The sequence below is a fragment of the Etheostoma spectabile genome, unplaced genomic scaffold (genome assembly GCF_008692095.1).
Source record: "Etheostoma spectabile isolate EspeVRDwgs_2016 unplaced genomic scaffold, UIUC_Espe_1.0 scaffold00000335, whole genome shotgun sequence".
NCBI lineage: Eukaryota > Metazoa > Chordata > Actinopteri > Perciformes > Percidae > Etheostoma > Etheostoma spectabile.
The window spans coordinates 13135-41039 of record NW_022602588.1 but is presented as its reverse complement, the minus strand read 5'-3'; the positions used below and the strand labels follow the sequence as shown (position 1 = coordinate 41039).

General features: G+C 39.6%; 2 protein-coding genes across 2 annotated transcripts in view; one reads left to right on the top strand and one right to left on the bottom strand.

The window, feature by feature from the left end:
- The first annotated feature begins 209 nt into the window (after positions 1-209).
- On the top strand, positions 210-6062 carry LOC116674473 (band 4.1-like protein 1). The gene is made up of 10 exons (XM_032506924.1): positions 210-777; positions 940-1091; positions 2273-2323; positions 2706-3107; positions 3995-4216; positions 4321-4380; positions 4608-4697; positions 4865-4945; positions 5577-5693; positions 5808-6062. Exons 1-10 carry the CDS (start codon positions 210-212, stop codon positions 5811-5813), a joined length of 1749 nt encoding a protein of 582 aa, XP_032362815.1. The 3' UTR covers positions 5814-6062.
- Positions 6063-9702: 3640 nt separating this feature from the next.
- The window catches only part of LOC116674474 (contactin-4-like), a gene marked incomplete at its 5' end in the record, with an annotated part of 28315 nt that continues 10112 nt past the window's right edge, over positions 9703-27905 (bottom strand). Inside the window, 13 exon segments of the mRNA XM_032506925.1 lie at positions 9703-11074; positions 11768-11824; positions 11827-11935; positions 12808-12920; positions 13867-14053; positions 14332-14447; positions 15311-15545; positions 15963-16033; positions 17278-17427; positions 17628-17786; positions 18520-18637; positions 21441-21616; positions 24832-24959. Of these exon segments, the coding sequence (XP_032362816.1) occupies positions 10983-11074; positions 11768-11824; positions 11827-11935; positions 12808-12920; positions 13867-14053; positions 14332-14447; positions 15311-15545; positions 15963-16033; positions 17278-17427; positions 17628-17786; positions 18520-18637; positions 21441-21616; positions 24832-24959 (1711 nt within the window).

The following is a 27905-nucleotide window of genomic DNA, read 5'->3' as shown; positions in this document are numbered from 1 at the left end:
TGACAAGCAGGATGATTGTGAAGAAGAGCTTGACACTTGGTCTAAAGTGGAAATGAGTAAGACCTCTTCTATGGTGGAGACGCGTTCTTTGTGCCACCTTGGACTGAAGCAAAGATGAATTATTGTCAAACAGTCAGGGATCTTTAAAAACTCAATGTGGGACATCTCAGAAACAGGACACAGACTTTACACCAACAGGACTAACGGATATGAACCAGGTGGATAATACAATAGCAACTAACGGGCATCACGATTCTGTATTGGCGAGGAATGCCATTCATGAAAATGGATACGGATCTCCACATGACAAACAGGGCAGTGCAATCAACAGAGATATGAGGCATTGTCAGTATGAGCACAACATTCATCGAGTGAGACCAAAGAACTTTGAAAGTCCATGGCTGTGGATTCTCCTCCCAAAAGGTAAAGGAGGCAGGATTGAGAGTGATGCGAGTCATTGTGATACTTGGAAAACAAAAGACCTGAGCCCTGTGGGAGACTGCAACATAACTGGGAACTCACGCTCAGACGTCCCCAAAATAGTTCCTCTCAAGCCACAGAGATCAAAGAAGTCTTTGAATAAGGAGAACACAGGGGATATGAACCCTCAAACTCAAAGTGGGTCTGATAGAGGCATCTGTGGTGTGACTGGGGATCTACAGATGACAAAATCCAAAGACGGATCCTTTGAGGAAGGGAGGAGAGTGGATAGCAATGCTGTACTGCAGTCTGCCACAGATGTTGTCAAGGAAAACACATGGGCCACCAAATACCACAGTCAGGCTACAATGTCATATCAACAGCAGGTTTACTACATCAACAGATTAAGAATGAACTGTTTGGACAACAGGAGCTCAGAGACTGCAGAGGCACAACTGGACAAAGTCTGTGGACAAGAGGAGGACATGAAGACCATTTCAGAAAAGCTCCGAGATTAAGAGAATCTCTTCCCTAGTTCCAAATTTCCAACAGCTCCCCCTCGAACTCTCCCGCTGAAAACACAGTGGTCCCGAGACAGACAGAGCAACGTGGACAGCAGCCACATCCACCACAGGACGCCCAGCCAAGAAACAGCCAAGCGGAAGCAAGTGGTAAAAACCATCCTGCCGACCTAACCTGTTTGTCAATCACCGGAAAGTAAAGCATTGCATGAGCTTCAGGCGATGTCGTTCAAATCTGTTTTTACCATCTAAAAAACAAACAATCACACATACTTCAGAACTCATGTGCTGTGTATGAGAAAGCAAAATTTCACGTTCCTTGGCATCGCATCATTGACCGACTCAGTTCACGTCCATGGTCCAGAGAGCATTTTGCTTTCCCTGTTCCTTTTCGCAAAGCTTGACATCTGCTTGGCCATTTCAGAAGGCTGCGGGCCTTTAAGCAAAGTTTCCTATGCTTAAGCGTCTGACGTCCCTTTTTATCCCACCTTAACTTGTCACGTTCACACCCGGTCACTCCTTTCAACACCCTCACAGAATAAAGGTGGCTGCTGTTGCAAGGAGCGCAAGACCTTTCCACAAATTTTTCTTTGAAACCTCTTTTCACATAATTTAAGTCTTTTGTTGTAAATGGTTGAGAAGGGCATTTGAACCAAATGTTCTGCCTTGGCACCTCTGTAGCAACAGCAGAAAATGAAAAAGGCGATTAGATGTAATCACAGGCTGCAGAGCTGCCAAACCTCTTCAGGGCTTATGCATTCATATGCTGCATTTACGAATATGAAACCTCTTTCCTGAAAAGGTTTTTGTAAATCTAACCTTTCAGTGCATGGCATTACCATTGCACTTGCAGTCATTTCTGATGATGTCAACCTGTGAAAATATTCAAGCATGCTTCTGAAAGTAGCCGTAAGCTTTACAGTCTCTGGGAATTCTCATGTGCGTGTTTATTGTGCAAGTTTAATCCCTGACGTTGATGAATGAAATAAGTGTTTGTATTTTAAAATAATATTACAGTGCAACTCCATCCAGTACATACCATCAATTAGCTTAAAAGCTGTAAGTAGAGAACATTGCAAACATGGCATCTTCAGATGTGACAAGTAATGCTTTTATCAGCCATTTATTCTGCTAAAAACACAATATCATGTCAACGCAGTGACAAAGAAATGCTCTGAACTCTGCTCTCTCCTTTTCTGATGCAATTACACACATGTTGACTAGGGTATAGATTATTATCAAGATTTGTGGTTGTTGTAGTTTTTCTGACTTGACACATGCTTTATCAGTTTTATATTAATGTTTGCCTTCTGTTTGATTTTCTTCTTTAGGACACACCTCCCACACCGGCTATTCATGAGGAACCTTTCAACGAAGCTTCAGTGAGTCTTCTCTCAGCTCCACCAGACTCCTATTTTCTTTTTCTTTTTAGCCACTCTTTTCAAAATGTGTAAACAAACTGCGTTTTTTTTTTTTTGAGAGATGTGGAAATGATTTCACTATTCTGGTTTTCATTAAAGGCGGTTTGTAAATTCCTATCTTAATTTAAGGGGAAACCACAACCACAATTCAAAACACAATTTTGTGCTCAAGTTACACAATAACTTTATCTAATTGGTAAAATGTGTTCTGATGCTGATCAAGATTTTGTTCATATAGGTGATTACAATCAGTAGAGAAATACAAAAACACAATTTTTTTTTTTTTTTTCTGTAGCGCAATTTGTAGTTTACACGGCCCTATGTTCTGTCCTCCTCTCTGCAGAGGGAACCATGGGAAAGACGTCTAGGCTCCGTCTCCGAGGACGACCAGGACCATGAGATCCTGTACCTGAAGGAGACCCACCTGGGCATCGAGCGCAAATGTTCCAGCATCACGGTCAGCTCTACATCCAGCTTGGAGGCCGAAGTAGATTTCACCGTCCTCACGGACCTGCATACGGGCATGGAGGAGTTTTCCAGGGGCATGACAGAGCTGGGGGAGAGGGATGTGTCACCTGATGTAGGTCTATGCTTTGGCATGGACTTCCTCCAGCAGCAGTGTCCCTCTGAACCCCCTCCTCCGCTGGTGTCCGCCCCTCTGTCCAGAGGAGCCAGCAGCAGCCCTCCTGCCAAACATATTCAGGCTGAAGAAGTCCGACCAGAAGTGAAACGGTCAGATGTGCAGGTATTTTTTCATATTAAGTGTGTTTGTAGCTTCTCCTCCTTTAGTTTAATTTGTTCTTGCAAGGAAGAACAATGCTATTTTTAGGTACCTAAAATGTACTGTATGGGTGTGAACATGAATGTAACAACAAAATGGCCAGAAATTTAAAAAAATGTTATACCTATGTCTCCATGTGTTTTTAACTAGAAGCACATGGGAAATACATAAAATAAGAGTGCAAGCAAGTGTTTTGCCAAAACCACACACACACACACAGACACACACACAGACACACACACACACACTCCTTACACCACCATATTCCCATCTCAGTGCCACCCAAGTTTCCAACAAAGTGTGATGACAGGCCAACAAAGTGAACTGTTGAGGAGTTCATGCAAGTTTTGTTTACAAGCCTGTGTGCAGTAGTCAGTGTGACCCTGAATGAAACATACAAAAATAGAGCAAGTCACAAGTTTTCCACTGTGGTTCACATAAAAGAAAAGAAATTGTGGTGTGATCACACCTCAATTTTGTCACACATTCTAATGTGTTTTTCTGTGTGTGCTTTATGATTTGAATTGTCAAAAAGATGTACAAGATGAAGTCCACAGCGTTAATTGAACGTTGAATATATATTGATGCTTCTGATGTGTTGAAATCAAGAAAAGAGCAGGCAAAGGACACCGTAAGGGCTGTAATCAAACGTGTTTTGAGTTGAATGCTCTTCATCGAGCAGCACTGAAGGGTAATGAAGAAAGACCCTTCATCTGTCCTCCTCTGTTTTGTCCTTTTATCTGTGTGTTACAGTACATTTCAGTCAGCAAAGAGCTTTACATCAATTCAATCTTGGTCTTTTAGTATGTGTAAAAACTAAAACTTGTTTCTTTGTTTTTTACTCACTTAAGCCTGTAGTGCCCAAAAAACCAAAGAGGTCAGTGCCGGTGTCGTCATCAGTGGACAGAGAGCAGTCGCACAGAGAAGCCAGTCGCGTCTCTGGCGTCACAGTGATGAGCAGGGAGGCCAGTGATGTCATGCCTACACCGACGGTGAGGAAGACGGACGTCAAGACTGAGACTCAGCCCAATGGGTCAGAGGTTACGACCACCATCCTGGAGTTCACAGATCAGGTTAGTTTCATATTTAAGTAAAACATATTGTAAAAAAAAAAAAAAAAAATAAGAACGAAAGTATTACTACCTACAAGTTACACAATAATTTGCCTGTGTTTCAGGATCACGGTATCACTGGCCTGAGTGAAGTTTCTTACTCTACAAGGCAGAGTGTTTCCCCTGTGAGTGCAAACAAAGGAACCTCTCCAATTTTAACTTGACCTGCAGCACACTCCTTCTTGCTCTCTTGGGTTTAAACCTACTTACTGTACAAAAAAACCCAAAGACCTGGATTTATGAATATGTGCCTGACTGGATGTTCTAAAATATGAAAAACATGATGATTTGTACATACACAGTACATGTGCGTTTACAGTATTTGCTAATCATCAGCTGTTTGCTTTCTCAGGTGCATATGAGCAGTCTTGCAAGAGAGGCGTCAGGGTCGCCCATCCTCGTTACTGAGAATGTTACCTCGGCAACCACTCACGTCACCAAAGTAAGGAAGCTCAACTTGAATTAACAAAGCGCACAATTTCATGTATAATTATGATAAAGTGGGTTTTGCAACATTAGGAGCTGCAGCTCATATCTTCTGTCTGAATACAGTTAGATGTGGGCTCTACTTCTGAAGGCTATAAAAAGAAAATCCATTGTGCGTTTCAGACGGTGAAAGGAGGATATTCAGAGACCAGGATCGAGAAGAGGATCATAATCACAGGAGACGATGATGTTGATCAGGAACAGGTGATCTGAAATGAACTGTGGATGAAAAGTCGAGTCAAAAGAACCCTGTGCTGTGCATGGTAGTTACTGGTTGTTAGCTTGGGGTGTTGTAGTTTTGGGAAATGTGTAGTTGCTAGGTCTGGGAGAATAAATGAGCTATGCAAATAAAATTAACCTTTATTTAGTTGGGCTTCAACTAACAAATACTGTCATTATCGATAATCTGGCGATTCTTTTTTTTAGATTTATTGTTAGTCTGTAAATTAAAAAAAAAAAAAAAAAAAGTTGTGGAAAGAATGGCCATTGCAATCCAATATCTAATGATCAATAAAAATATATATTTATACTACTATGATATATGAGAAAGAAAAGCAGCAAATCCTCACATTTGAGAGGCTGGAACAAGACAATGTTTGGTACTGTATTTTTATACAGCACATACACATATTACACATACTATTTTTGCTTGAAAAAATAAGGTCTATTTGCAAGCATAAAAAAAGAGTCTCAACTTGTAATTATCATTCTATAATATTATTAAATGGCAACTGGAATTCTCACTTTAGCTATAAAACACTGAAATCAACTAAAATCTTTAAAATGTTTTATTTGTTCCTGTGATTTATTTGGTAGTTTGCTCTTTTCTTCACAGGCTCTGGCTATTGCAATACAGGAAGCCAAGCAACAGCATCCAGACATGCAGGTGACCAAGGCAGTTGTTGTCAGGGAAACAGAATCATCCACTGAGGATCGACACGGGGCATCAGAGGTACGGCTGCCATGTTGACTTCAAGCAATAATATCTGGCCAGGATTTAGCCCACAACCCCTACTTTGAGATTAAGGGATTTATGGTTGAATATCTCTTCTTTCTTCACCTGCAGTCCTGATTTCCTGAGACAAGATCGCCCCCCTTTGGACCGAAAGTGTCAGTGCCAGACCTGAAATTGCCATCCACCATCCCTACTGATAGACTACTGCCAGTGGTGCTCAAATGGAGCCTCTTGTACACACACACACACACACACACACACACACACACAAAGCTGAAACAAGACTCTTCTGAAATTCTTTTTATTTTCATTCAAACATTTCACTTTTCAAATCATTCTAGTTCAGCAGAGTGATTTGGCTGGCTACAAAAAAAACTAACATTCATGGTCCTTGATTGGTCAACAATATGCCACCAGAATTCCAAACATCTGGAACAACTAAAGAGAAAAAATCCGAATCCAACTAAATTCCCTGCAAACCTCTCATGCCTCTATGTTCAAGCCACTTGCTTAAGTATTCCTCAAAGGTCTAAGGGAATCTGTGCACTCATTCACACTGTGGAATACCCGAGGCCATGTGGGTACCCATCTCACGCAGAAAGTATCATTTGTAAAATAGAAAAGAAAGGGTCATGCACCTAGGAGTGCCGTTTACATGTCTGTGCTGCTGTACTGAAAAACAAGAAATCATGAGATCCCTGCTGTGTGTTGGAAAAAAAAAAAACTGCTGTAAAAACCTACTGTGTGTGTGCTTACGTGTAATAAGTAAATTAATCCATTACATCTAGCTCCAGTACTGTTAAAGGATCCAGTGAAGCAGGGTTTAGCGAGAGCAGAGCAAATCCTGCTTTTAGTTTTCACTCTTGCATAGCCTGTCTAATGAACAATGAGCTTTGTCCCACCCCCTTCACGTTGACTGATGAGGATGCTCTGAGCAGAACGGATCATGTAGAGCAACAAGGTCCTCTGGTGGTGCTCGTTCAATTTTTCAGAGCTTGTCTGATTACTATACTTCCCTCTATCTGTCTCACCTGAAAGATTTGACTTCTGTAAAATGTATTGGACCATGGTGTGTCAGTTGCTGCATCATGATGGACTTTGATTGGACTGTTAGAGAATGGACTGTGTATGTGTCTGGATATTAGGAGCTGTGAACACACAGTGTACCTGTCGTATTTATTCAAATGGTGGTGATGTAGTTTCTGAGCATGCTGGTGTTTCAGAATCAGCCCAGTTTCCTTTCCCAGCCTTTAGATATGCTTTCAGAATCCAGCTGCATATAATACCACTTGTGTAGTCAGTACTTAGAGTAGACTCACACCCTTGTTCAAGTCACAGAATGGGCGGCTGCATCAGTAAAACTAGTATTTGAGATAATGTTTGCATGATAATTTCTTGCATTATTAGACTGTAATTAAATAATATGAATATTAATTCTAGGACGGATGGCTCGTGATGATCAAGATATAAAGGCTGTATTTACTTTTGTAAGTATTCACAATGTGAAGTCGAATCTGAGGTCTGACAAGTAAAAAATAAATTAAAAAAATAGGAAATTCAGCTTCCTTTATAGGAAATGAACAGTATTTATCAGAAATAGTGGGAAATATCAAGCACACATTACACTCCTTTTAGTAATCCCAAGATGCAATGACAGCACAGTGGCTACTGTTTTATCTCATTCAAGCCACTGGTGCTGTTATTACATATTGCCTTGCTTTTAATTGAATCCACCCCCCCCCCTTAATGAAAAATGAAGTAGGACTGTCATGCCTACATTCAGTTGTGGTAACTGATATTTTCTCACGGCTTTTTATTGTACAACACATTCTCTTTATCTTTTCACACAATTTGCAGAAATGGTATTATGCATCACAACCCTTCCATTACTCTTTCAAGGCAAAGAACAGTGTTATAAATAAAATATACAGTAGGAGCAGAATCTTTGGAATTGTAGTTTTGTGGGATTTGGTACATGAATGTTAGCGGGATGCCAAAGGCACGTGCTGTAGTGTGCTCATTAAGGTAGCAGTGAAATTGTACAAACTCTGATTTTATATGAAAATATTTGTATGAACAAGCTACTTTTGATTACAGAGTTTCAAGAAAGTCAAATGCATAAACTTGACACGGCAAGGGTTCCCTTTAATTATGGTGTCTTTAACTTTACTTGCAAAATACCTGTCCTTCTTGCAAAAGTCACACGTTACATATTAATCCATACATGCAGCAGCAAATTCATTCAATTGAGAAAAAATTATGTCAGGTTTATGAGGGTTTTACTGAGGTAGAACTTTGGCTTTCAGACACTGAACTTCTCCTGTCAACATTCACGTGTAGTGTTATTCCCATTGTATTTCATATTTGGTTCCAAATCCTCTAAAGTGATGATCAATTATGGATCTGGTGAAGAAAAAAACAATGCAGCCATGCATTCCGTGTATTGTATGTTTGATGCCGTTTGGTGGATTGTGAAGATGTAAAGTAGTTAATTGACATGGGCATGATGTACACTAGGGGGCACCAGTTACCAAAAAGAAGAGCGCTTTGCAGAAACATTGAGTATACCCAGCTGAAAGCCTTCTTGCCATTCTTCTCTAAGAGGCAAAATTATCCAAATCACCCTTGGATCAAACCTTCCTCTTTCCAGAAAAGGCCAGTCCGTGGAAGTCAAGTACCAGACTGATTCTTCAGAGACATTTGGCTGTGGCACCTGGTGTTGACATCTGATTTGACGACCTCTGGCTGACACTTAAACCTAGCTCTCTTCTTTCTAGAGCCCTCCTCCTCCTCAGCAGCATAATCTCCTCTGCTCCGCTGCTCTCCATTGCTTGGTGCCGTGTCTTTGCTGTACATTGTACTTGCAGTCATTTGAAATTAATAAAGAACAGAGAAAAAGAGAACAAGGTGAGAAGGGAATCTCTCTCCGTTTGACCCCTTTCACCTTATCTGGTTGGCTTATTATAGCTGGTGTATATTTGTCCAGTAGGCCCTTAAATGTAGTGCAGCTACTGTAGTTTTCAATCTTGAAAAAATAATGCTGAAGAAAATATTTGTTATATTTCTAGGTTTTTCTGTACCAAGTGCATTTGGTTTCAGGGTTGTTAAAGAAAAGCAATGTATTAATACACTAAAGCTGTCAAGTGTATTAATGCAGTTATTGCTCACCTGCAGTTTTGCTGAATTTAAATTGTTTGCAAGCCGCAGTTAAGATGCTGCAGTCATCTCACAGCTAAGAGAAAAAAAATTGAATCATACAGATGTTAACACAATCTGTATTAAAAATAACACAGACAATATTTTAATGATGTGTTAGATCACTGCACCAAACACATCTCAAGGATACAACAAATAACTCACACTTACAGGTACAGATGTGTAGATATTGATTGCACTTATGAGCATCTGTTCTCAAATTATCGATCGGGACCATCCATGTAGGTAGAAGAGAAGAAATGCTGCTCTTTCACAAAGGATTGAATCAGTTATTGTGAAGAGAAATGGGCTGAAACACAGGTCTGAAATACAGCTACAGGATATAATTGCTTAAAGTCAGGGCTGCAAAGTTTCAAATGTTCTAGTTTTTGCACCCCAAAGTGAATGCTTTAACAATATCTTCCACCTGTGGTCATGTAACAATTTATTTGCTTAAGATTGCACTTTGTTGACCTATTATCACAATTATTTAAACAAAATTAGACCATGTAATTTAAATTTAAGTTATTGAGGTTTAGGTGCAGAAATACAAACTGAAAGTTAGTATAATTTATGTAGTTTCATTTTCTGCTTCAACTGTAACCCCTTTTAAAGTGTGACCTGTATGTCAAATTAATGAAACTGTGAGTTTATTCTGATCTTAATGACTACTTACTATGTGCTAGTCAGACCATAAGAGCTTTACATCACATACCATGGCCTGATGAGGCATGGCCATTCTGCCTTTTTTGGCCTCTTGCGACATTAAATAAATAAATGAGGAAAATGGCATTAGGTTTATTAAAGCAGGTTGATCCATTCAGACATCCTTAGCAACATAGGTACGTACACTGACCAATCTCATGCCAAACAGCAGCTGACAGTAAAATACCACCCCTACTTTGTAATAAGCTATTATAGAAAAGTCAGTAATTACTGTCACTTGTACTGTATTACAATGCTCATTATGAAAGACATAGGAAAAAGGCATGTTTCTGGCCCAAAGAATATGATCTAAAGAGTAACAAAAGTGAAGAATCCATACAGCGTACAGTAAGGTCAGTTATTCATAAATTACAGTATGAGTGAGCTGAAACAAAATTTGGATAAACAAAGGAGGACAATAAATAAAACTCTTAAATAATAACATCATGGATAATAATCATAAGACTTAAGGCGCATTTGGGACCTGAGGATTTCATACATACAGTGTACAACAATGTGGCTCAGCGTGCCTTTGTTACACACTTATCATGGGTGAGGGAGGAAGGTAAGACATCAATTAATCAAAACAAGTCTGCTGTTTACAACGGAAGCCATATAGAGGGTGTACACACTGCATTTTTTCACAATGATACAACAGGTGGAACTGAACCTTGTTGGCTCAATACCTTTGGTTAAAGTCAGTTTCATGGCAACTCTTGAGGTTTCAATGTAATGTGGAGTAACGTAAAGGCATGGCAAAATTACAAAGGTCCCAAATGGTTGTTTTTTTTCATCAAGCAATGAGGCTTAGCTTGGCAGGGATAATAGTGGTTTTTCTTCTTAGACAGTGCAGCAGGTTTCCCAAAAAGAAAGGGGAAAACAATTTTCTTGTCTTGAACGTAGTTAAAATATAACTTCACTCACATTACAATGAGCTATGTAAGGTCTCCTTCATCCCAAATTCTAATTCCAGCATCCATGAAAAGTCCAGAGGTACATACAATATCCGTTTAACCGAACCTGCGCAGTCCCACAGGAAATACATTGTGCATCACACACCACTGGGCCTTCAAGCTTAAAACCATATGAGAATATCCACTGGTCAGAAGGGAGCAAAGAAAGAAACATCTTCAAAGAGACTGCTGTAGAGTCACGGTGTCCTTTCACTTCCAGAAAAGCAACTACTGAAAAAGCCAGTTCTTTTCAATTCCTTTTAAAAGGTGGAGGGGAAAAAAATCCTCACAAAGAGATCTTTGTAGAAAGAAGAGAAAAGACACAGTAAAGGAGGGAGCAGGTGGAAATGTGGCTGTCAGTCTCTTGTTGTCTCTGACCAGCTGTTTCTCTTCTTAATAAGCAGCTGTAGTACCTGGTTGATGCAGATGTTTGTCATAGTACAGTCCTGGCTGTGAGGATTAATGCTGCAAGGTTAACCAAGGGAAATGCAGAAGACTCTGGGGCTGCTCCCGTGGCTATGAAGCCTGAAATACACAAACAAATCAAATTAACTTTAATTATGGCAGCAAAAAATACAGCCAATAATACAATGCATTCAGTATGAAGAGCTACAGTGTGGTGTGAGTACACAACTATGTCACTAGATGGCACTGGTATGCTGTGCTCAATTATGTCTTTCAAAGAACTAGACTGCAGACATTGGGTTGAAAGGAAAAATACACTTTTAAAGAACCAGCAACTGCCAATATTCTTTGCATGTCTGAACCCATTTTGTTTAATGATGAATATTTCTCAATCAGGGGATGAGAGATTGTATTTATACAGCTAAGACAACTGTAAACACAATGTTCATTAGCTTCAAAGACAAAAAGCTTATTTGAAGACTTACCATTTTGCACCAACATTTAATAGGGAAAGAATACCTCATAGAAGAGTCAGAGATACCAATTAATCAGCCTGAAAAGATCACAATGCAGTGCAGCCACAGAACATTGTTGTGTTTACAGTGCACACTCACACATCGGTCTCTCAATTTAGGGAGAGGTAGACAAAAGAAGTTGAGAAGGATTGGAAACAAAATGATTCCTCATATGTCAAAATCCCCAGTGAATGGGTGTTTGCAGATAGATTTGCCTGTGACTCAAAACAGGCTCAACTGAATGCATCTGTTTTTGCAGTGGTGTCTCACAAACAGAGACAGACATTTTCTGTCCTACCTGCTATCTTGGGGATGGTAATCTGGCGGCTGCTGCTGCCTTCCCCTCCCTCACTGAAGGTTTGATCTGGATAACGTAGTCCTGGTTGACCGGCAGTGACAACTCCAAGGAGGTGGTGTTGGTCTCCACCACACTGGGACGGCTGTTTTTGTCCTGGCTGTACATCACCTGCAGGAAGTAGAAAGGTACAGATGATGAAGCCACTCCAGATTCATTGCATCAGTATGAGTGGTTTTAAGGTGTCCTTGTTGATGCATTGACAAGACAATCTGAGTTGTAGTTTGTGTTTCTTTCAGACAGCTGTGTGAGATGCAATGCGTTGCCTCTGAAACTAACAAGGATGAATCTTACTGTAGATATCTGCACGTGGCTGTGATGGACCAGAGGAGAGGGTGCACCACAGATAAGGGGAATGTAGACGTAGGAGGCTGCAAATTAATGTCTGACCTTTATTTTTTAGATTGATAAGCCTAATAGCACAACAGAAGGATTCATAACCTGAAATGCAATATCATTAAAATATCTATTATGCATACAAGGCTGCTATGACAAGTCAAAGGCCACAATCTGGGAAGATGACAATCAATCTACAGGTAACAGGTATGTATGTTCTACAATGACCTCACTCTTAGGAAACAATCAGAAACGATGTAGCTAAAGATTATGGTGTGCATGTGTTGTCGTGATAAGGGGATTGTTATTTTATATTTTAAGGAGACTAGGGAATTTGTGGAGAATTTAATATTAAATAAATACACATCGCACCTTCATTACTTCAGTTTGAAATAGTTAGAACATGGCTGGCTGCCCTTCCAGATGTAAATGCAGTAACTCTACTGTGAGCAGTTTAGATTAGCTTCCTTACTTAGTTAGCAAAATCAGTGAATTCATAAAGAAACCCAACAGTGAACTCGTATGGAGTCAATGGAGAAAACTTTCTCTTTTATGTTACAATCTATAAAACCTTCACTCATCAGAGCTCTTGCCAGTCTAGTTTAAGCACTCTGCAGTGGAGAGGTGAAACACTCTCCACTCCTTACCTTATATCCTGTGACTTCTGACTCATTCTCCAGAGCATGCACTTGGTCCCACCTCAGGATGACCTTGGAGTTGGAAGTGTCCCACATGATTTTGACCGGGGCTTGACTCGGTGCTGGAGGAGGACGAGAAGAGTGGGAGACGGAGGGGAAGAGGAGGGAGAAAAACAACAAGCCATACGGTCAATGAACAGTAAAGTCAAGAACCAACTCAGCATGAAGGAGATTTCTCATTATCAGTTTATCATCCCACTGTTAGAGTGAGCAGAGACTCTAGGAATATGTGTGTGAGAGTGAGTGTACAGCTGTTGGTGAGGGGGTGGTTGGGGAGAGTGAAGAAGACACATGTGAGTGTGTAACAGGTATATTTAAACTGTGAAAATAATATACATTATAAGCATATACGAACATAAGGTGCTGCTCATCCGTAAGATCCCTGTGACATTTTTAAACACTAGTGGCTCCATGGAGAACTATTTTGATGAGTGGGCCCATTTGTTTAAATCTCATGCTCTGCAAGCACGAACACAAGGACGCACATGTACTGTATCTGCTCATTGACACGCAGGTGACGTATAGGAAGAAAAGAGTGAAACAATACAAAGAGAATTTAACTAACGTTTATGGGAAATCTCTCAGCAGGAAACATCTCATCATTTTCCAGCAAGACCTGCATGTTAAATTGCACAGTGCCACCGTAAATTAAACTGCAATTTACATCAAAGATTTGCTATGTCTATGAAGTGCTACTTGATGTCCCTCAATTTCACACTATCCTTGTTAGTAAGACTCCAAATGTGGGGATTGAGAGGGCTTATGACATGCAACAAGGGTCCCCCGGCTGAAAGTTGAACCTCGGGAGTTCTAGCTTCAGGGGATAAACTGGGGTACCCTCCACATGGTACTTTTAAGGTGTACTTGCATAGTGAATATTCCCTACTTTCACTCTAATTGTTGAAACATCATTGCTGAAATGAAATACATATCAAAGGACCACGCACCATTAGCGAGAAGGAAAAACAACACAGGAAAAGCATGCACAAAAAAAGACACAGTCCTTACGTGGTTTCTTGGTTGTGACATTGACTATGATGCTCTGTGGACCCACTCCAGCACTGTTATAGGCCCGCAGAGACATGTGATATGTGCTTCTGCCCTCCAGATCCCTGATGAGTACTGACGTTTTATTCCCTACTGTCCTGATCACACTGGCTGTGTCCTGTTTAGTCCTCTCACCCCAGTACTGCAACTACAACCACAAAACAAATACACAGATTATAGTTTATAAGCTTGCATCTGATTTGTAACTTGATACTTCCATCTGTAACTGCACTATTGTGGGCATTAATCCCGGTGGGCTTCATCATACTCATCATACACTGCCAGTTTGCTTCATGAATGAATAATTATATAGACACTAATACAAAAAGGTCATCACATTGCTATCCAAGATATAATAGCACTAGCTCTTGGCACTGTCCACTACATTTGTATGACTCCTATTGTGTGGGCATGTGTAGGTTTGACCTCATAGCCCAGGATGCGTCTGCGGTTGTTGCTCCAGGCCAGCGGCTTCCAGGTGACCTCTACCTCGGATGCTGACACACTCTTTGCCCTCAGCCTCCCTGGAGCTCTGCTGGGCTCTGAAGCACACAGGACAGTCAGGACACGGATGGAGTAACAGATTCACTACACCCACGTCTACCGAATGAGTTATCAAATCTACTCTAGCTACATCCAATTTATCCATATAACTGTGTGAGGAGGAGTGAGTGCTCCAACATTAAGTCCTGGATAGTCCACTGAATACAATGTTACAGCCCCTGAAAATGTGTGGCCAAATCTGAACTATTTCTCTGTTAAATTAAATATTCAAGAATAAATGTGCAACAACTTAAATTTTGGTTAAAAAAAAACAAAACAATGTTATCATTAAGAGTTAAGCAGTCACAAACTCATCTGATCCACTTCATCAAATTGTGTGGGTGTGGTTTGATCAGGTTAGATTCACAGTGCTCAACAGCAGCAAACAACCCAACAACTGTCACCAAATTGCTTTGCTAAATTCATCTTATTCCATCTGAGCCCAGCCAACGCAAACCAGTGAGAAGAGCTCAGACAAACAAAAAAACAATGAGAAAAAACCCAAATTGTTTCTTTCATTCTTGGCAGAAATGATTTGCTTTCATGTACTGTATGACCACATCGGTCTAGGTAAGAAAATGTGTTCTCAGCCTTTCAAGGTGTTTGGAAACAGGATTTTAGACTCAATCCACTGTGTCCACTTTCAATGACAGTTATTTGACATTGACAAGTGTGTGCTTGTCAGTCTACTTGTTCATGCACAGCACTGTGGCACTGGGTGTTTATAAAAAACTGCAATCATGATAAAAAGTGGTAAAAATAAGACTTAATTTCATAGGTAATCACTGGCACAGTGCAAGTGTTGTACATTCCCAGAGTTAAGCTAACACATGCTTCGCTGTATAGTTGTGATGGTACACACCTTCTTCTGCTGAGTAGATGGTGGTCACTGGACTAAAAGGGCCTTCCCCTCTGTTGTTGTAAACCCCCACTTTGACTTGGTAAGGGGAGAAGGGAGGGATGCTCTCATTCTTGAAGACATATCTAGAGGCATCCGGGGACGTGACAGCAGCCTGCATCCAGCCCTGCGCCCCGAGTGGGCGGAAAGCCACCACGTAGCCAAAGCCCGGACCGCTTTGCAGCTCCTCAGGAACAGGCTAAGGAGATATGAGTCAGAAGGATGACTCAAGATGACTGATCTAAAAGAAATTAATACCTAAAAGAAATGCAGTTATGTTTGGATAAGAGCACCTAAGCGGAATTGTGCTGAGGGTGGTACTGTACATACAAGCCTTGCATGAACTTATCACTCCGTCTGACTAAGTGGTTTTGTACGGAGGACAAATAAAATGGAACTATCCAAAACGAGCTACAGTCATGCTTTATACTGTTTCAATTTCACATTAAAAGAACTAGGTAAGTTGGAAACATACAAACAGGTTCATATCATACATTCATATGTCAATTGTGTGTTTTTAATTAAAACCATTACAATTGTGCATTTGAATGTAGCACATGAATACAAATAAATTCACATCAATTATATGTATCATCATATGTGAATACAAATTTACCTCCCACGTGATGACCAGCTCTGAACGTCCTCCACCACCACCATTCACTCTGGCCGGAGTCACCCTGGGAACTAACAGATCAACCACAGTGTTAGAAGTATCCGTTTGTATAATTAAGTATCTGCTATTGGAATTGACATTATGGAGTATTCTGTAGCTCACCATTACATTACAAGAGATAGAAGTACTGAACATGTCCAACAATTATACTTTAAAGAGTACTCCACCTATTTAACATGGCACGGATCTAACACTGTCAGACTCAACATTGACAACGGTCTATTTTATTCCATGCAGCCTTCTTCCTTGTCGAAACCTGGCACCTACATTACCCACAATACAACACAAATGCAGACAGTTCGGTCAGAAATTCAGGTGTGTACTGGCAGCTAATCTAGCCTCAAGCCGCTAGCCTCAAGCAGAGATGAGGAGTGGGCTACAGATGTCTGGTATGCTCACATATTTCTAACTCCACCTACAGATGCTTTTCCTATTCAAACTTTTAATCTTCAGCCCCAACCAACTCAAGTGACATCACTTTTATACAATGCACATGTGCAGTAGAACTCCACAAAACCTTAATTTTGATGTGCAGCACAGTGGATACAACTTCAAATCCAAACACCTTAGAAGCCGTAAGCCCTGCACTCGATTAGAGAGTCTTTTTAAAGTTTGGTCATTCTTAAACCATATATTGCTTGATGATTTTTTGTTTATCCATATAAATGTACGTTTGTGTAAATCGGATCTATGCATATGTATATGTAGGTGCATGTACCTGCAGTTATATATAACAACTCTATATGTATGGTTACTTATACACACATTTGAGGTGGGTGTTTCCCAGGGAACATTTTAATTTAAAAAGATTTTAAGCCACTCCTTTGACTCAATTTGGGTTGATGTTAGTTCTGAACCAAAGATATCGTATTTATTTATGTATTTTCTATGCCACTGCCATTTTAGGGACTTGTTTTTTCCTCTCTGCACACACTCACATGCTCACACTCACGCACACGCACACACACACACACACACACACACACACACACACACACACACACACACACACACACACACACACACACACACACAAACTGTCTGAATGCTACCGGGCATTAACATATTTATTGTGTATTTCATCTGTTCATGTGTTGTGTGCCCGGAGAAAAACGGAGATTTCTCTAAAATCCACTGGTACAATACAGTTCTTTGAAGGGATCTAATTGCTTTCTCATTAATAATGGGCATAATTTTGAAACAGATTGTGTATCTGTTGACAGCAGAGGAAATGTAAGGAGCTTCTGATACATACGCATTTCTTTGGTGCGGGCCTTTTTGGAGGGTTTGCTGGGCTCTCCTGTTCCTATGCTGTTGGTTGCCAGGACTCTGAACTCGTACTCCACCCAGGGACTCAAGTCAATGACAGTAGATGACAGCTGCTTTCCCTTGAGCAGCTCTGGAACTAAGAGACACCACAGAAATAACCTTTCATCAAAACCCTGCAAGATGTGCCACTGAAAGTTAGCCAAGCTGGTGATGTGTTATTTACCGTCCCCTTTAAGTGTGGTGCTTGAAAAGGATAACAGCCTCGCCCCCTCACTCTTTTATCTACTAGCACATTCATACAATCTACACTCAGACTGTCAGATGAAACCAGCCTACCGGTGGTTACAGCTTGCCATCCCAGAGAGAAGGGCGTTCTGGCCTGGATGGTGTAGCTGAGGATGGGGCTGTGGTTGTCCATCCCGGGTCCCCAGGACAGAGAAGCAGTGGTCTCTGTCATATCAGTTACCTGACAGTCCACAGGGGGGCCTGGGGGACCTGGAAGGATAATTAGTCACAGTTCACTCACACAGGATGATATTTACTGTAGAGATTAATACAGACAAGAGCCAGAAGAATGGAGAGACAGAGTGGGTGGGCCATAATTAGAACAGATGAAACTGATTAGAGAGTCCAAACACAGTGTTTGTTACACTAGTGGCAGCAAAGAACAAATGAATCAAAAAGAAAAATAACAACAATTTTATGTTTTCTGAAGTGTAGTTTATTGTACTCTAATTTAGGAAATAAAAAAGATCATCATAGGAAAGAAGAAAATACCTAATTATCTTCTGTTTGCAAAAATTCTTAAGACAAATTCTTAAACACTTGAACAAATGAAAGAATCTAAGGATATTGTAAGGGAAATTCACAAATCCGCAACTCATGGACATATGTTACCTGGACATGCGCTACCTGTGACGGGTCAAAGTAGCCCAATGGGAACCACTGGGAGGGCAAAGGTGGAATCTTAGTGGTACTGAGAAAGTTTGTTTGTTTTGCTAGGAGACTACTGCCATGCAGTCAGCTATAGTACATTTTATATTTACTATGAAAGAGAGTGACATTCTTGGCGAGTAGAAGATTTGTAGTAGCAATATACTTTGCTAAATATGGCTACAGTGGCAATGAGTACATACTGGGGCTTTGCCATAACTTCTTCGTGCAAAACAACAAATCTGACTTCAAGGTTTGATTTTTTTTTTAAATGGAGTTTGAGGGGCATCCTTACCTCTGACTACCACATCAGTGGCAATAGACACACTGTCCACCTTGGTCTGAACGGCACATGTATATTTCCCAGCATGCCTCAGTTGAATGTTCCGGATCATGATGTCTCCAGCTGAGCGCTGTCAGTGCACAATGTTGGAAAAAAAGATGACAAAAAGAGTAAAATACAGTAAAATATTGTACAACAAACTAAAAGGACTGCAGAAAGAAGTGCAATGTCACAGTGATTTCTTTTAGCATTTTAGTGTATTACATAATGGAAAAGAAAGGTACAAGACAAGTCCAGGGACGCACCAAATAAATGAGTGAAGCTTTTCCGTGATCACTTATGAGGACAGCTCTTTGTGTGGAATTAAAAAGCTTCTTTCAGCTCTATCCCTTTTATTCCCTCTGATTGAACATTTCAGTGCCAAATGCATTATTAGCTTTGAAGTTCTTCAAGCTAGAGATAATGTTAAGTTGATGCCCTATCTATGAAAGTAAGGGACTATGAAGCAGTATGAGACTGGATAATTACTTTGATGTATAATCAGGGACATTTTACAGAAATAAAAAAGTTCTGCAAGTCATTCACTATTTGAAACTCCCTCTCTCTCTCTCTCTCTCTCTCTCTCTCTCTCTCTATATATATATATATATATTGATATATAAATATATATATATATATATATATATATATATATATATATATATATATATACATATATATACATTTTTATACTGTATTTATAAGATTGATTATTAAATCAAATGAGACTGTAAGAAGTTTTGCAAAAAAACAGTAATGATATATCATGTCGCTTTAAGACATAGAATAAAAAGGTAAACTGCATTCTCTGTCCATTGCAGGTCCCGTCTGTATATACAAGGCAGTGTAATTGCTTTACGTTAAGGCTGACTTGTCATGATTTACGGGGTGTTGAGCAAAATACAATGATGTACAGTAACATTCTGGTTATACATTTTCATGTGCAATACTGAAAATCCTGACTGTGTTTCACTGGGGTTTGCCAATGCATCCCTCAGTCAGCCTTTTTGCCTCCCTTTCATCTTAAGTAATTTAAGCGGATATCAGACCAAACATATTCAGCATTTAATTCCCATTGGAAAGTATAGTTCAGTTTCTTCTATACCGTGTGCTTAAAAAGGCTTCAATTCCAGATGGAAATTTCTTCCTGGACAGACACCGTGAGTCCCATAATTTTATCAACCACAATCATTGCAGTAGTGTACATGCTGCTCTGGCAGTAACAATTAGCCATACACCATGTAAAGAGCATGTCTCTATTGGGAGTTGCAAAATGTTATAAACCTAACAAAACAGGATGTTAACATTGCCGGATTCCAACAGTTTTTATATTGTTTGACACTTGCAGGACAAAGTATATTCTCTACCAGCAGACTTAAATTATGTTTCTGCAGGGGTTTTAGCTGTTAGTACCCCTCATTTCAAAAGTAAATTTGAAAAATACATTAGCCTGAACAGTAATATCTAATTGTGCCAAATTTGTTTCTATTTTGAGCCGTAATGCAGTGCTTGATGAGCTTGTTGCTTGATATTTAATAAAGGCATACTATCACAAAGTATTAAGGCATGACTCACTCTGCTACTTAAAACTAATGCAATCAATACTTCAGTTTACTCAGTGTTGGATCAAAGAGGCATATTTCATCTCTTTGTTACAGATATCCTAACAGAAAATATTATATATCCTAGTATGAAAACTTATTAAAGAGGGTTTAAAAAGTAAAACCAAACACTGGGATTTATACATTTAGGGGAGCAGTACAGCAATCTTCAAGCAGCTTCTTATGTATAAGTCTAGGACCCACTGCTATTGTATATTACAATTTCTAATCCCCATTAGTTCACAGCTGACCCTATCAACGGTGAAAAGCATGTCATAGTCTGCACCAAAAGAAAAAATACCTGACAAATTGTTTTGCTCACAACATTTAGGAAGGTTTAAGTAATGTTCCCATCCAGCATCAACATGTCAATAGTTTCTCTGCCACAATATGTCAGAATGGGTTTGGTGCAGAGTAGTCTAGTGATTAAATGAATTGCTCTATTTGTTGTCATCGTGCCAAATGCAGTAGAGAACCAAGAAGAGGTGATTAAGAAGCCAAGACCTCATAATAGCTTTTCCTAATTAAAAGAAAAAAATGATTTGGTGTTGAATGAGCAAATTTAATGCATGGCTGAGCATTGCATAATGAAATCCTTGGTTTCTACTTTTTTCAATAAAGGAGTTTGTCAAAATACACTTTGTCAAAATACATTAATTCATCTGCAATTTGTATTTGGCGGTATGGCTCTGTTCAGGGGCAAATCCAATCCAAAGAGGGAATCAGCTGAGCCAGCAGCTGGTGTGCTGGCCTAGGAACTGTCAGCTATGAGCTGAGACAATAGCTTGACTCCGTGAACTGCCAGAACTTATGCTATGCTTGCTGTGGTAGTAACAAGCAGGAGATGGAAAGACATGTGTACTGTTTCATTTAAAATAGAAATTGTTGATGTAGAGAAATACATTTTGAGTATTATAAAGAGTGTAACTATTCACATATGGCTTTCCATTAAGCCTGTCTTTAGATGCTGAAAGCTTTTTAAGTGGTAAGCACAGAGTCACCATGTTCAAGTGGAAACATATTAAAGTACTTTTTTTTATTTATTTTTTTAGAAATGTTACTTGGCCAATACAATAATCTGGTACTTTAACTGTAGTTCTGCAAAACTGAAAAGTTCAAAGGTAATTTTAACAACTCAACTTGTGTGTATATATTTCTGAAGCACACGGTTATGACTGTGATCTGAAGGGGATGGTCATAGGTGACTTCATGGCTACAACATATCATATTTTCTTCATGTCTTACCCTGAAGACACATAGACACAAAGGACTTAAAGACAATATTGCACTTACCCCACCAACTTTTTCAAAATATGCCCAGTGGCTTCCAAAGTGGATTAGCTGCTCATTGAAGAACCAGGTGAACTTGAGGTCCAGCGTGGGGTCATGAGACACTTGGCAGGGCAGCACAATGCTCTCACCTACGGTTACGTCCAGATGACCTGCTGGACTGGTGATCAAAGTTGGCTCTGTAAACAGGGAGCAGCAAGTTAGAAAGAGATATAGCTTTTCAGACTGCCAAGATGGTGTGCTGCATGTATAGCAAAACATCTAGCTTGTTTTTACTTCTATATGTTCCCTGAACATTGAGAAATAATTGCAAAAAACATGCCACACTCAAAAACAAATCCTGCCCTTCGTCAAATCCTCTCCCAGATGTGAGACACACAAGATCCTGTATATTACTTCTGAGTCTGACGGTGAGCTTATATTGCATCTCTTTGTTTGAGTGTTTTAAAACAGAGTATGGTCTGATATCACTAAACATTGACAGTAAAATAAACAAGCAAAAGGAAAAACTCAACCATTATGGCAGGTCAGATCCGAGTCTATAATTTGGCTCTGTTTGTGTCAAGACAAAAAGCCATCCTATTTCATCCTCAGCGTGGTGCGCATCAACATAATCTTTGGTCTGACTCGGCTGGGTGTCTCATTCAACAGCAGTGCGGTGCACAGAATATAGCACAGGCAGAGAGGCTATACACCAGTCCACTGTGAATTATGCATGCATGTCATAAGCAACTAATGGACAAGCAAGCCAATGCAGCATGTCAGTAGGAGTAAAGGTCTATATTCAGCTCTGTCAAAACAAGCCAGCTTGTTTTTCTCACACCCACTAAGAAGAACTGACTGGTCATGGCAGTGCATGCTAGGTGAGTCTTCGGAAAGTTTGGCACCAAAAAACAAAAACAACGAGAAGGGTAAAACTTTCTGCTGCCGATTGCTAAGCTGCCACGCTCATTTCCTGTTACTGTATGACTGGAAGGAAAAACCACAAATTGGCTCCCTGATTCCCTTCAGTGTGCTCCGTACATGCCGGTTCTCATTCTGTAAACCTATGGAATGACGATGTTTTGCAAACTACCATAAAAAGCTTTTATTTTATAGATGAAACCTCTGGTGAAAGCTTAGCGATGATTTGTACCTGAGATGCCAAGTGAAATGCAATTAATTAGACAGTGTTCAGAATTCTGAAGACAGTCCTGATCCAAAGTACAACATTTACAATTAAAAAAAATTAAATTAATTGATTCATCTTCAATTGACTTGAAATGTTATCAGCAACAATGTTGCCACTGATTTTTTATTAAATTCAATAATTTGGTTGATCGGTAATTTTACTTTGTCATTACCAAAGCCAGCTTTACAAAGATACAAATATGTAATTTCCTGTTTCCTGCTTAACAAATTTCGGGATGATTGTCTGTTGTATTATAATTATAAATTAAATATATTTGTGATTTGAATTGTTGTCTGAACATCATAAGAAGAAGATGGGATGGAAAATTGTGATGACATTACAAAAACTAAACAATTCATCAATTAATTTAAAAAAAATAATGTTCAGAGTAATCAGTAATGGAAATTATGAATTGTTGCAGCCCTAATCAACCGTAAACATACAGTGGTGCTCATAAGTTTACATGTTTTGGAAATTTATCTTAATGCCTTAATTAAAAAATGAGGTAAATTCCAACCTTTAAGGACGCCAATTTTCTGTGAATGAATGATGTATTGTAGATAAATAAATGTTCTTCCTTAAAATATAGAGGGCATAAATATACATACCCCTATGTTAAATTCCCATAGAGGCAGGCAGATTTTTATTATTAAAGGCCAGTTATTTTATGGATCCAAGATACTATGCATCCTAATAAAGTTCCCTTGGCCTCTGGAATTAAAATAGCCCCACATCATCACATACCCTTCACCATACATACTTTATCAGGATGCATAGTATCCTGGATCCATAAAATAACTGGCCTTTAATAAAAATCTGCCTGCCTCTATGAGAATTTAACATAGGGGTTTGTATACTTATGCCCCCTGTATATTAAGGAAGAACATTTATTTATTTACAATACAGTATTCATTCACAAAGAAAATTGGTGTCCTTAAAGGTTGGATTTTACCTCATTTTTTAATTAAGGCATTAAGATAAATGTCCAAAACAGGATTTTTTTTTTAAATCTTTTTAGTCAACTTAAGCATGGGCATGTAAACTATCAGCCTTAAAACATTATTAATACAGTAACCTGTAAGCAGTAGCTGGTAACATAACGGTGACTAGATTAAACTCACAATGACCAATATTTTATGAAATCACTTCTTGTTCTTAAAAGCTTATTCTGCAAAGCACTGTGCTTGTGCAGTTGCTTGGGTGCTTGAGGTACAGTAATTTTATAACTATCTAATTTGCCTTCCTGACCAGTATTATAAAAACACACACATAACACACACATATGAATATGCAGTATACTGTGTAACAGCTCTGTTCGTACATGTAAAATTGTTTTGTGTGGGTGGTTGGGTGTGTGTGTGTGTGTGTGTGTGTGTGTGTGTGTGTGTTTGGGTGGGGGTTGTTTGAGCTGAATTGGGCTATGCAAATTAATTTGCAATTCAAAAAACCTGTGAAAAGGAATCACCAAAAGGCATTTTAATAGAGCACTGTTGTTGACTCTGCTCTTTAGAAAGACCTAGAAAATGCATTGCACTGCAGAAGTGTGTGATTTAAATGGATTGAAATCTTAAACAAACTGAGCATGGCTATGAACCACCGCGCAAAAAAGTATGAATTAAACATTAAGGCACATGAATGCAATGAACCTTGTGTCTTGCTTCCTCCAGCCACTGCCAATCAACTAATTGGACTGTATATATCTGTCAGGTAAGAAGAGGGTAGTCTTTGTATCAACTCTGCTTCACTGTTTATTCATCAAGTGTACAGTGAGGGTCAGTGTTGGTTAATTGGAAATGCAGCAGTGGTCAGTTGTGTCTAACATCTCTTGTGCAGACTGCCAGATAATTTGCTCAGTGTCCCTCCGAAATACTGACAATGGTAAATGATGTGTTAGTTTATTACAAAGGCTTGATAAATAAAACCTGCAGGAGTTCTGATGTTCATATGAATTACATAAAAGGTTTTTAACACATAACATTCATCAAATACATGACAAAAACCAAACAGAGTGTTAATGTTTTGATTTGATGTAATTGCATTCTTTGGCCTAATAAAGTTATTGTCTTAATAAATAGTTATTGCTCTAACTGTAATCTACTGTATGTGTAGCAGTTGTTGCCAAGGAAACAGCTTTTGGGAACAAACAAGCAATATCCAGCTACAATTTACAATAAACCAACCACAGCTGATGGTTGAAGCCACGTCAATAAAACAATATTTTACCTTTAACCAATAGGCTGCCAGCACTGCTGGCTACCCCAAACTGGTTTCTGGCTACACATGTGTAGAGTCCAGCATCCATTTTAGTAACGTTGGAAATCCGTAGGCTGCCATTATCCAACACAGTAACTCTGTGGGTAAAAAAGAGCATATAAAGGAACACATTAGGCAATAGACAGTGCATCAGTATTAATTAAGTAATATGTGTGTGTGTGTGTGTGTGTGTGTGTTTGTGTGTGTGTGTGTAAGTGCATAACATATACTCAATATACTCTGTATCTCTTCACTTGGTGTAAAAAGATACAGTTTGATTTCTCAGCACTGAGTTAAAAAGAACAGTGAAGGACCACTTTCTGGGAGGAAAGTCTAATTTTGAGTTCAAGGGGGATTCTGAATAACTGAATGTTATAGATCTAATCATACTTCATAAGCGTGTGATGTTGGAAATATTGCTTCAGCGGCAGTGTTGGGAGTAACACGTTACCTTAGTAACGCAATTACAGTAACGCAGTAATATAACGCATTTCTAATTAATTTTGGTAATATTATACTTGTTACAATCTCAGTAACGCGAGTTACAACGCATTTTAATGCAACGTTTAGTTGCACTGCAAAACATTTCTTCACAGTAAAAAAAAGCAGTGAGTATTATTTCCTGCTGCTGTATTCAATGGGTGAGGTGACTGCAGAGACAGATACATTTGCGAGATTGAAATTATTTTCAGGAGTTATTACGCTGCGTTGAAGCGAGGTGCTGTTACGTCACTGTTCCCGTGGTCAGAGCCAGAACTAGACAGGTACAAACAACATCTGTGTCCAACAGGTGACAGTACGTTAGCGCGGACAGCAGTGTGTCCGAGCTGCTGACAGATAGAAACATCTCGGAAATTAATGTTAACGCTTGCTACAAGTGAATACCATTACATTATATCAGCCGTGGAGAGTAACAATGCCTGTAGTGGAATGGCTTTGACGGACAACCAAAACGCTTGCCTTTTACTGGGAACATGCACAGCTCAATATTTGCAGTTTAATGAACAAGAAAGTGAGCAACATAAGCTTAACATGTTTTGCATCTAGAGTCTCATGTTCATCTCAGTAAGCTAGCAAGAGTACACAACAGAAAACTCCTGTGTAGGCTGCTTCAAAATAAACTTCCTGTCACGGTTTGCAGTAAAACTAAATTACTGGTAAAGGTCTCGTGGCGTGAAAATTTGTTGTTTTTTTTTAACATTAATATGCATTACCCCAGCCTGCCTATAGTCCCCCAGTGGCTAGAAATGGCGATAGGTGTTAATCGAGCGCTGGGTATCCTGCTCTGCCTTTGAGAAAATGAAAGCTCAGATGGACCGATCTGGAATCTGCTCCTCATGAGGTCAAAAGTAGCAAGGTTACCTCCCCTTTCTCTGCTGTGGCCGCCCAAAGAATTTGGCCCACCCATGAGAGAAAGACATCATGGCTTTCAAATGAGCAAAGTGGCAAGTGTTTAAGGCCACACCCCCACCCTCCACCTCTTCTCCTCAATAGCTACAGACACAGAAATGGCACGTCCTATGGACAGCTCATTGTGGGACTGGCTCTCCTGGCTGTAATTCTGCACCAAGGCTGAATTTTGGGAAAGAGAGTTCAGATATGGTATTAGGGGACCACTAAGGCCTATATAAAAATATCCAAAGAGCACCATGTCATCACAACGCTTATCAATATAACTTCTCAATCAGTCAGGCACAAGATCTGACCATAATTACACTTTAGCTTTCCATAAACTTTTGTTGCTTTAGCCTATTATTTCAGGCAGTGGGAAGCAATCTGAGAGCACACAAAACATAATAAAACATAATTCAAATGCGTGCATTGGCAACACACTGCTCAAGAAACTGACCGTAATCCAGTAGGCTAAACTCACTTAGCCAGCATTTGAATATGTTTTTATATTTATTATAATGTAGTCTATACTTTATTTAAGGGTGAAATCCCATCACCAAACCCACCAGACTCCATTTAAATAATCAGTACTTTTATCATCGTAAAACACAAATAGCCTATACATAATTCCCTCTGCTTAATGTCTATAGCCTATCTCTCATAAAGATACCCATCCGGGAATGTTATTGGGGTTGTCGCAAATGTTTTAACTATTATGAGCACCGTCTATGCCATTGTCAACAGTGGCAACAGTAAATCAATTTCCAAACCCAAAGGTCAGCAATGTAGAGAGAGGGAGGGAGAAGGAAAGGAAGGCCAAAGGGGCCATTTGGTATTCCTCATTAGAATGGATCAGTTCTCCTCTCTCTCTCTCTCTCTCTCTCTTTCTCTCTCTCTCTCTCTCTCTCTCTCTCTCTCTGCACACCAAGGTACAGTTGATCTTCTAGGAACAGTGATGCCATTATCAATCGAGTATTGATTGGTCAGTAGGCGGGGCTTTTACACCAGTTGATCTCTAATCTCCAATTTAACCTGCTCCTGACCAGGTTAGGTGTCCAGCTTAAGTTACCATGGCGATTTAAACCGGAAGTTACCTCAATAATGCCAAATCTTGGTTCGTAGTATAGGCCTCTGGTAGGGGTGCACAATATATCGAATCAGTATCGTTATCGCGATATCACGTTGCTCGATATCATTATCGAAAGTCTCGCGATAATTCTTTTTTTATGCGTCCCGTCCGACACGCAGACGGAGTTCTGAAGGAAAATAAAAATTGAGCGGAAGTGCGTAGGAGGGCGGAGCCAGGCTAGCGTCGCGCCTCCGCTGGAACATAAATCAGTGAAGAAATAGACAGAGACAAAACAAAGCGAAAGAAAAGAAAAGACTTAAAGAAGAGAGCGCGAAGGGAGCAAAAGAAAGAACACAAAAGTAAGAAAATGAGTGTTGCTCAGGGAGAAGAAAAAATAACAGGATGAAGAGGAAACTTTAGAGGCCAAAAGTAAAGTTGCGTCCAGAGCATCAGGTGGCTCTAACGCCTGACAACGGGAGCAATATAAAGAAGGCTGCGGAACTCAACAAATAGCAGAGGCTACAATGTTTTGGACACCTGTTGCACAATGCTGTTGGTAATTATTAAATTATTTGTAACTTTC